Source organism: Gobius niger (genome assembly GCF_951799975.1).
Source record: "Gobius niger genome assembly, chromosome: 14".
Lineage (NCBI taxonomy): Eukaryota > Metazoa > Chordata > Actinopteri > Gobiiformes > Gobiidae > Gobius > Gobius niger.
The window spans coordinates 6,232,920-6,243,555 of NC_136865.1; the positions used below are offsets into that span (position 1 = coordinate 6,232,920).

A 10,636-nucleotide genomic window follows, 5' to 3' on the forward strand; every position below is an offset into this window, starting at 1 on the left:
ATGGCATAGAATTAACACAAAACACTAAATTTCCCTCCATTCAGGACATTTACTCCTCATCCACAAAGCCTTTAACAGGTTTAGTGTAAACTTGATCTAATTGTATTTCATTTAGAAAGTGAATAAATAAGAATCATCAACTTTATTTGACAATAATCAGCATTAATTCCGGGTATTTTCATGAATCATCAATGATACATTGCAAGTTTCTTCTAGAAATTGCCCTATTTTTGCCAGTATTCATCCTTGGGCTGTCCCACAAGCCTCTTTCTTCCACTACCAAGGAGCATGCGCCTTCTGCCTGCAGTGAGCAGCACCTTTCTCTGTTTAGATGGCCTCAGTAACGAAGTCTTTGCCTTTTTAGAAATGTTGCGGGCAAAGAGAGCAGCACCCGGGCGCTTTCCAAAGGCGAGCAAGGCCGAGACAAGTTGACTTTGTGTTGTCATTTTGGAATAAGTGGACACAAATGCTTTAAGTGGTACAGCGAAGGCCTCTGGCTCACTCTCGAGTCTTTGATTCAGGTCAACAAAGATCTCTTCAAGCTGTGTCTGTAGGCTCGTCGTTGCCGCGGCTGCTGTACACGGTTGGTTTGACTTTTGACCAGCGTAGATTGTCCGAAGCTCGTTTTGTGCTCGCAAGCTACCATTTCTGATAAAGGGATCCTCAATTACTTCAATAGCCCGATGCATTTCACCATCATCTGCAGTGCCACGCATGTTGGTAACTACAGCTTCCATGACTTCATTATCTCCAGAATTACTTGCGATACCACTACGGAGCGGCTGGAACCAATTCTTTCCAATTTTCTCATTTCCTGCCAATAAAAAGAAAAAAATCAATCAATATGCAAGTGCAAGTTGTACATTTGTTGAGATTTTCTAGTTATATACTGCTTGAGTACCTGTAGCGATCTTGCACATTAGAGCCCGGAATTCAGGTGAGGAGCCCAAAAGGAAGTTATTGGTATCGAGATTGCATTTCTTAATGACTGCGGCTTGGTGTTTGCATGGCCCACCAGATCGCCCCACATGACATGTACACATGCCAAAATCCATGTTTACGTGATTGGTCTCATGTTTCTTTGATTTACTCTTTACTTCATATTCATGTTCACTCATCTGAAAATATACGAGAGGAAAGTAGATAACACCGCTCGCAGTGCCCTAGAAAACGTCTCAACAGCCTTTAAAGTTGAAGCCTACCATCGTGACAGCATAATCAGGAATGACAGCGTGATCATTTGGAAAGAATTTTGTTCTCATATTTCCAGAAAGGCGGTTGTTGGCGACATCAATTAGTTTCCGCTCGTAGTAGTGATTCAGCATTGTTGTCATATAGTCCACTAGCTGGCTCACATTGTAGGCTTTGGTCCGACACAAGACTTTCTCCTTTAGTATCCGCATCGCTACCTCTGCAAAGTTGTTTGTGTCGTCGTCCCGTACAGGTAGATCGTTCCGGCACGCAGGGGCCCACTCATCTTTTCTGTCATACAGTTCTCTTAGGCGTTGTATGAAATTAGGATACCTCTGGCAGACGACATTGGTGAGTGCCGAGTTGTAACACTTCTCCAGCTCAGGAACAGTCTCCGCGTAAACCATGACTTTGACTTTCTGTAGCAGCAGTGCTCTATCCGTTTTACAGATGTTGTTATTCCCGTCCCAGAGCCATCTCCACAATGCTTGTAAAACATGGTATATGCAGAGAAGTGAGCACGATGCCGGATAGCACGATTGTAACGCCGTCCTCTCTGCGTTTGAGTCAGCAGTCATGAACACCACGGGTCCCTGAACTCCTCTTCCATAGAACGCTGCCTCTGGTAATAATGACTTGAGTTTTTCAAGACCAAACGCTATAGTTCTTTCCGTTTCAGAAGATGTCACGATCACTCCCAGTGGAAGCCCACCAGCTGGACTGTGGGTTAGCAAGAGAAAAACTCTGTAGTTTTGTCCCTCCATTGCTCCTGTAGAGTCGACGAAACACAGTTCTCTACTGTGCGGCCAATACTGATGGATTCGCTTCATCAATGGCGTGCAAATGGCTACAACTGTCTGTCCATCGTCCGTTGTAGCAATAGATGAACACACAGAACCTTGCTCTTTATTATATTCATCTAGTTTCAACTCCAAATCATTCTCTTTCTTGAAAATGGAGTAATATAACCTGTAAAAAAAATCACAACAAATGTTAAATATTGTGAAAATTATTTCAAATTTCATTCCCGTTTCTTACCTGTAGCAGTATGGTTCATCTGGACAATAATGTCTATCTGCTGACAACCTAATAAAGTCATCCCCAGCCTCTTTCTGCAGTGCCCTCTTGTACATATCCAGGGCTATAGGAGGCGAGTATCCAGACTTAAAGAGCTGAATAAGTTTCTCTTTTACAGTGCTTGATACATCTCGCTTTCTCAGCACATCTGCCGAGTAGATTTCATGGTTGTGGCCATTATTTAGTCTGCATACTGTCATCAACCCAGAAGTGAGATGCTTATCAGTTGACCTGTCAAAAACAAAATAAATAAACATAATGAGACAAGATGTGTAGTTATATAAACCTGCATCAAAACCCTAGATGAAGGACATTTGTTATTGAGTATATGCCAACGGACCAATCAAATGCAGATAAAGACCACATTGCTCACCTTACTCTTCCACTTTTGTCAGAGGATCTTTTAACAACTAAATAAAGAGTCGCTGGGCAATTTGTGTTTTTAGAGCTTGCACGCCCATTAGCAGTTTTTGATCGTGGGCGAGTGTTGTGGTGGCACCGATAGTCAGCCTGAAACAAATATAAAATTGTTAGCATAATAATTAATGTACTATTACATACAAGCAGTGTGAGCGACCCTCTGAAGAACACATTTTAAAGGAACAGGCCACGTTTTTTCCATTTTGAGATATGTTCTTGCCTGAGCTTAGATGAGTTACCTGTGGTCTTTGTGTGTTCCTGTGGAAGAGCTTGGTCGCTTCTAACTTCCCCCCCATGTGGAGCTATAGGAATATACTGGGAGAGGCTAAATGCTAACAACATCTTGGGTATTTTTGCGTGACTGAGGGCACACAGTTTTTCCATACTGAGATACAAAGACAAGACAGATACGCATCAACTCTTCTAAGCCAAGGCAAGAACACATCTCAGTATGTAGAAACGGTGAACTATTCCTTTAAACAGTGAAATAAGGGTTTTACGTGCCCGAATGTGGCAAACAAAACCTCCATCACGACTGATGAGATGAAGAGGAGGCTGTTGATTTAACATTCAGCTCTTGGTCTTGAAATGAGAGATTGCAGCAGAATTCCTAGGATGCAAAACTTACCCTGAAAGTATTTTTTCGTCGTGTGTCGTCGCCACTACTCTCTGGGTAGGTCTTGCTGACTCGCCAAGTAGTGCAGGATTTCTCTTGGAAGTCATCAAACCACTTGATGGCCTCCTCCTTTTTGTCCATGGCGAGTCTGATTAAGGTCTTAAAGCCATTGGGCGAGTCTCCTGTCCTTTCAAATTCACAGATTGTATGGCTGTAACCATCTGGTAGGTATGGCTGTCAGTGAGAAAAGATATCACATTATTATCATACAATGCCCAACAAGCCATAATGTTTCAGTCTTAAGAAGGGGAAGGATGTTCTGCAGGTGAAAAAGTCATGAAAGTGGACGTCACACACGTCACATTGTTCTGGTCTGTCTACAGGTATAATACTTTTGTTTGTCTAATCCGCTCCTAGTTGAGGTGTCTATAAATACTACAAACCTACCTTCAAGATATTCTGCTCATCTTTACTGACTGTTGTTTTACAAATCTCACAACACAACATGCCCGCCATGTTGCTGAGTCTTCTTCTCGCAGTGTTTAATGGCGGTCGGCAAACAACTTTCAGGCGCATTACCGCCACCTTCCGGAATGGAGTGAGAGCCACTAAGTTCTCTGAAAGTGCACTGCCTGACATCTGTATTGAACTGTTTAGATCTGGAGCAGCTGCATTTGGTCAGGTCTAGGTTCAGCAACATGTGCTCAGAGATGCTGCTTTCATGTGGTAAAGATGAGCCATTTGTGATCAATAATAGAAAGCTGCAGACCCGGAGCCGAGGCAGATCCACGACAGTGAGGCTGATAGTGCGCCCTCTGCTGGTAGGAGCGGATCCACATTACTTGTTAGGCCCGAGCGGCCTGGCAGGGCTCGGGCCTATTGTAATTGTACGGCAGTGCGCGGAGCGCACTGAAGAAAGACGTGCGCATAGCGCACGTCCCGAAAAGAGCGCGCAGCGCTCAAGAAACAGAGCGCGGAGCGCTCCCCATGCATTAGACAGTAATGGGGGGACTCCCGGCACCTCTTCCTGTCCGGTGAAATAGGCGTGTGCCGCGAAAGCGGCACATTTGTAACTGCTCGTGTGAAAAAAGGTTAAAAATCCAGTGAAGGCGCACCATTGACAAGAAAGTAGTCGATGACGAGCGCAACGCGCTCGTCATCGACCATGGCCACTCCCCAAAGCCCAAAACACTGCTAGAGTGACTCAGGGCATTGAGGCCTATCCAATGATATAGGTGTTTGCCGCGAAAGCGGCATATTTGTTGTTGCTCGCAAAAAAATCTGAAAAAAAAACGCATTAAGAAATATTGACAAAGAAGTGGTAAAATACGAGCGCAACGCGCTCGTATTTGACAATGAACCTCACGGGTGGGTTACTGGACGTGAGACCTTTCCGACGATATAAATATGGGCCGCCGGAGGCGGCGCTATATTGTTATTGTAAGAGTTTTTCTTATTCTTATTAGGCCCGAGCGGCCTGGCAGGGCTCGGGCCTATTGTAATTGTACGGCAGTGCGCGCAGCGCACTGAAGAAAGACGTGCGCGTAGCGCACGTCCCGAAAAGAGCGCGCAGCGCTCAAGAAACAGAGCGCGGAGCGCTCCCCATGCATTAGACAGTAATGGGGGGACTCCCGGCACCACGCCCTGTCCGGTGAAATAGGCGTGTGCCGCGAAAGCGGCACATTTGTAACTGCTCGTGTGAAAAAAGGTGAAAAATCCAGGCAAGGTGCAACATTGACAAGAAAGTAGTCGATGACGAGCGCAACGCGCTCGTCATCGACCATGGCCACTCCCCAGTCCCTAAAACACTACTAGAGTGACTCAGGGCATTGAGGCCTATCCAATGATATAGGTATTTGCCGCGAAAGCGGCATATTTGTAGTTGCTCGCACAAAAATCTGAAAAAAAAACGCATTAAGAAACATGGACAAAGCAGAAGTAAAATACGAGCGCAACGCGCTCGTATTTGAAAATGAACCTCACGGGTGGGTTACTGGACGTGAGACGTTTCCGACGATATAAATATGGGCCGCCGGAGGCGGCGCTATATTGTTATTGTAAGGGTTTTTCTTATTATTATTAGGCCCGAGCGGCCTGGCAGGGCTCGGGCCTATTGTAATTGTACGGCAGTGCGCGGAGCGCACTGAAGAAAGACGTGCGCGTAGCGCACGTCCCGAAAAGAGCGCGCAGCGCTCAAGAAACAGAGCGCGGAGCGCTCCCCATGCATTAGACAGTAATAGGGGGGACTCCCGGCACCACGCCCTGTCCGGTGAAATAGGCGTGTGCCGCGAAAGCGGCACATTTGTAACTGCTCGTGTGAAAAAAGGTGAAAAATCCAGTGAAGGCGCACCATTGATAAGAAAGTAGTCGATGACGAGCGCAACGCGCTCGTCATCGACTATGGCCCTAAAACAGTCCCTAAAACAGTCCCTAAAACCCTACTATAGTGACTCAGGGCATTAAGGCCAATATCCAATGATATAGGTGTTTGCCGCGAAAGCGGCATATTTGTAGTTGCTCGCATAAAAATCTGAAAAAAAAACGCATTAAGAAATATTGACAAAGAAGTGGTAAAATACGAGCGCAACGCGCTCGTATTTGACAATGAACCTCACGGGTGGGTTACTGGACGTGAGACCTTTCCGACGATATAAATATGGGCCGCCGCAGGCGGCGCTATATTGTTATTGTAAGGGTTTTTCTTATTATTATTATTTTTTTTTCTTCTCCCCCCCCGGAGGCCGTTTCGGCCACTTCCCACTGATGAAAAGTCCAGAATTTTTGCCCAAAATTCAATTAGGTGAAAAAAAAAACTTTCACATCTCCAAATTTCAAAAATTCAAAAAATTGGCGCGTCAGCGCCCCCTGGAAAAACGACGTTAACATTGCGGCCTATGGCCAGACCCCCCAAAATCCCGAAAACCCCGAAAACTTAAGTTCGTCGTAGACGAAAAAAATTCGGCACAGTGATTGGTCACATGGAACCAAAAAAAAAAAGATATTACGCGGTTGCTAGGCAACCAACAGTATGGCGGCCATATTGGCCAGAAAGAGCGACCTGGCGCCAAAGGCGCCTTTTCGTGCCCTCGCATTTGAACGAACTCGTCCTAGGGCGTTGAACGCAGCGACTCCCCGGTCGCTCCAGATCATCTCCACATGTGGGGCATTAAAAGTTATTAAAAACTTTCTAATAGAATTTCCGGTTTTGTCATGGCAACGCCATGAATTTGGCGTTCGTTTTCGGCGCTCGCCGTCGCCTTCGAAGAGTCATAACTCGCACATACTTTGGCCGATTTTAGTGAAACTTGAATCGTTGGTCGAGTCCTCGGCCCCGGATGTTTTGATATAGGAATTTTGAAAATGGGCGCGATAGCGCCCCCTGCGGAGCACCAAATAAAAATGAATGGGGAAAAAAAGTAAACTTTGTCGTAGACAAAAAAAATTTGGCACACACATCCGTCACGTGACCCCGATCAAAAAGTAAATTATGGCCACGCCCATTTCCCCACCGTGTTGCCATGGCAACGACCCGAAATAGAGTTTGGCATAGCCAAACCAAAATTGGTACACACCTTCGTCATGACCGTCCGAACAAAAAAGTACATTACGTGGTTGCTAGGCAACCCACACAAAGTCGGCCATTTTGGGAAATATCGCGTGGTCTGGCGCCAAAGGCGCCGTTTCTTGCCTTTGCTCCTTTATAAACTCAACCGAGGGTGGTAGCGTCATTTTAACCATGTACGGCGCGGCAGCGCCCCCCGGTTGTTGCGGTGGCGTGCGACGGCGTGCGCCAACCGGCCAACGCTGCTCGCGAGGGCCTCTAAATGCCGCTTGCGGCTTTAATTCTTATTATTTTTCCTCTCCCCCCCCGGTGGCTGTTTCGGCCACTTCCCACCGACGAAAAGTCCTGAATTTTTGCCCAAAATTCAATTTGGTGAAAAGAAAAACTTTCACATCTCCAAATTTCAAAAATTCATAAAAATGGCGCGTCAGCGCCCCCTGGAAAAACCACGTTAACATTGCGGCCTATGGCCAGACCCCCAAAAATCCCGAAAACCCCGAAAATTTTAGTTCGTCATAGACGAAAAAAATTCGGCACAGTGATTGGTCACGTGGAACCAAAAAAAAAAAGATATTACGCGGTTGCTAGGCAACCAACTATACGGCGGCCATATTGGCCAGAAGAGCGACGTGGCGCCGAAGGCGCCTTTTCGTGCCCTCGCATTTGAACGAACTCGTCCCAGGGCGTTGAACGCAGCGACTCCCCGGTCGCTCCAGATCATCTACACATGTGGGGCATTAAAAGTTATTAAAAACTTTCTAATAGGATTTCTGGTTTTGTCATGGCAACGCCAAGAATTTGGCGTTCGTTTTCGGCATTCGCCGTCGCCTTCGAAGAGTCATAACTTGCACAAACTGTGGCCGATTTTAGTGAAACTTGAATCGTTGGTCGAGTCGTCGACCCCGGATGTTTTGATATAGGAATTTTTAAAATGGGCGCGATAGCGCCCCCTGCAGAGCACCGAATAAAAATGAATGGAGAAAAAAAGTAAACTTTGTCGTAGACAAACAAAATTTGGCACAGACATCCGTCACGTGACCCCGATCAAAAAATATATTATGGCCACGCCCATTTTCCCACTGTGTTGCCATGGTAATGACCCGGAATAAAGTTTGGCGTAGCCAAACGAAAATTGGTACACACCTTCGCCAGGACTTACCGAACAAAAAAGTACATTACGTGGTTGCTAGGCAACCCACACAAAGTCGGCCATTTTGGGAAATATCGCGTGATCTGGCGCCGAAGGCGCCGTTTCTTGCCTTTGCTCTTTTATAAACTCGACCGAGGGTGGTAGCGTCATTTTAGCCACGTACGGCGCGGCAGCGCCCCCCGGTTGTTGCGGTGGCGTGCGACGGCGTGCGCCAACCGGCCAACGCTGCTCGTGAGGGCCTCTAAATGCCGCTTGCGGCTTTAATTGATATTGTATTTATGTTTTACAATTATGTTTAGGGTCGTTAGGGTTAGGATAAGATTAGGGTTATGGTTAGGTTATGGTTGTTTAGGAGCAAAAATAACAAGCAATTCCTATGCTGTTAAGTTGGTATCTTTATCAATCAACAGAAGCATCTAGTTACACTGGGGATGACTTTATTAGGTTGTCAGCAGATAGACATTATTGTCCAGATGAACCATACTGCTACAGGTAAGAAACGGGAATGAAATTTGAAATAATTTTCACAATATTTAACATTTGTTGTGATTTTTTTTACAGGTTATATTGCTCCATTTTCAAGAAAGAGAATGATATATATATATATACAAACATCACATGGTACATGCCGCAGCCAAGGAGGATGAAGAAGAAGGAGGGTGTGGCATTTCTGGGAAATCTGCCTGGTTCACGGCGTGTTTATTGTGTTATGTTAGCATGTTACATAACTGTATAAACCTACATTTATCATTTCAGATTAAAATAACTATCTTTAAGACTTTTATGGCATTATGTTTTTGCCACATGTGTAACATGGTTCTGTGGAGTTTTAGTTGTCTCTGGATTAAAAGATGAAAGTGTATTGGATTTTAAGACTTTGCTGGGAGAGGGACGTCATCAGCTCATCAAAATGATGTCGCTGTCTTGCTTTAACTTTGGTGTCACGTTTAGACACATTTGGCCAGATTCCAAACGCTTTATTAGATGAGACGTTGCTAAACATGTGGGTGACCAGGTGATTTATAAGTAGCATGTTTGTTATCATTGGCATAATTGACTTTTATTACAGTGTAGTTGCTCTTGTGACATAGCAATTTGTAATCTGTAATGTTCCATACCGTAGCAGTAAATGTTTTGCAATAAAAGTTTTGAGTTTATAATGTTTGAGATTCAAACACAACCCATTGTTTTTTGACAATGTTCTATTTCTTTTTCTTGAGGTTGAGAATCCTTAAAGCATAAGCTCAAAACTACAGAGCAAAATAGGTTGGAAATGTACCACTTTTTTCAATGTTTCCAGGTAAATTGTATTTGAAAAAGATTTCAAATATGACGCTTGATTGCAAATTGCAAAACGTGTCCCACTTTTACTTTTTGAGGTGGTCATCCTGCTGGTCTAATAAACTAAAATGAGCATATACAGTGGTATGCATAAGTATGGGCCCCTCTTTAACTTTTTGACATTTTGCCATACTGTGGACCACAAACATAAATATATTTAATTGAAAGCCACATGGATATGGAGACCACATGGTGGCTTCTGGCAAACAGAAAACGGGACTTCTTAGGGTTTTCTTTTGAAAATGCCACTCTGTCATAAAGGCTATATTTGTGCAGTTGTACGACTAATAGTTTTTCTGTGGACAGTTTCCCCCACCTGAGCTGTTGCTCTCTGCAGTTCATCCAGGGTCATCATAGGCTTCTTGGTAACAGCTCTGGTCAGTGCTGTCCTTGTTCGGTCAGTTAGTTTAGGAGGATGGTAGGTGTTGGTAGGTTTGCAGTGATGCCAGACTCTTTCCATTCCTGGATGGTGTATTTAACTGTACTTTGAGAGATGTTCAAAGCTTTGGAAAGCTTATTATAACCTAACCCAGCTTTGTACTTCTCAATAACTTTATCCTGGGCCTGTCTGGTGTGTTCTTGGTCTTCATGGTGCTTCTGCTCCACAATAGTCTCTTAACAGACCTGAGACCATCACAGAGCAGCTGTATTTGAACTGACATTAGATTACACACAGGTAGACTCTATTTAGTCATTAACATGTGGTCTTTCAGAAATCATCAGGCAACTTCTGAAGGCCATTGGTTGCACTAAAAGGAAAGTGGGCCTATACTTTTGCACATCCCACTTTTCAGTTTTGATTTAAAAAAACAAATCTAAATCATGTATAAATTTCATTTCACTTGTGTGTCACTTAGTGTGTGTCTTTCACATAAAATTTCAATCAAATACATTTATGTTTATTGTCTATAGTATAGCAAAATGTGGAAAATTTAAAGGGGGGCCCATACTTTACATACCACTGTATTAGGCTTATTTGTCAATAAAAAGAACTCAAACCTGGACATAACCAAACTAAGGACTTCACTTAACTCAAACAGACACCAATGCACACCATGGGTTTTGATTTACGCAGTACAGGATTGGGAAAATAGTCCAATATCGAAGCAAAACTGAAAGTTTCAAAAGGTTTGTTTCCAAGTTTGCAGGCAAACAGCAAAGTAACACGTGAGGCCTACTTGCTGCTTCTCCTGCTCTAAACCATAGGCCCACCCAGGTCCATGCGGGAGTCCCTGCGTTACTCCCCTATATCCCTTAGGTGCCCAGGTCTAACCAAACA

At 44.4% G+C, this 10,636-nt stretch overlaps 1 protein-coding gene across 1 annotated transcript; it reads right to left on the bottom strand.

Moving 5' to 3' along the window:
* Nucleotides 1-145: 145 nt before the first annotated feature.
* LOC306974244 (uncharacterized protein) lies at nucleotides 146-3,842 on the bottom strand. Its single transcript, XM_079571419.1, has 7 exons — nucleotides 3,752-3,842; nucleotides 3,317-3,538; nucleotides 2,642-2,778; nucleotides 2,230-2,499; nucleotides 1,203-2,160; nucleotides 902-1,118; nucleotides 146-814 (listed from the first exon to the last, which is right to left on the bottom strand). The coding sequence occupies exons 1-7, from the start codon at nucleotides 3,818-3,820 to the stop codon at nucleotides 225-227; spliced, it is 2,463 nt and encodes an 820-aa protein (XP_079427545.1). The 5' UTR covers nucleotides 3,821-3,842; the 3' UTR covers nucleotides 146-224.
* Nucleotides 3,843-10,636: the final 6,794 nt, after the last annotated feature.

What these genes read in the sequence shown, in the direction of transcription:
- LOC306974244 (XM_079571419.1), bottom strand. Translation starts at nt 3,820, where the DNA reads ATGGCGGGCATGTTGTGTTGTGAGATTTGTAAAACAACAGTCAGTAAA. An exon ending in ATGAGCAGAATATCTTGAAG is followed by an intron (nt 3,539 to 3,751) that starts GTAGGTTTGTAG and finishes TCTCACTGACAG; the next exon opens with CCATACCTACCAGATGGTTA. An exon ending in GATGAACCATACTGCTACAG is followed by an intron (nt 2,161 to 2,229) that starts GTAAGAAACGGG and finishes TTTTTTTTACAG; the next exon opens with GTTATATTACTCCATTTTCA.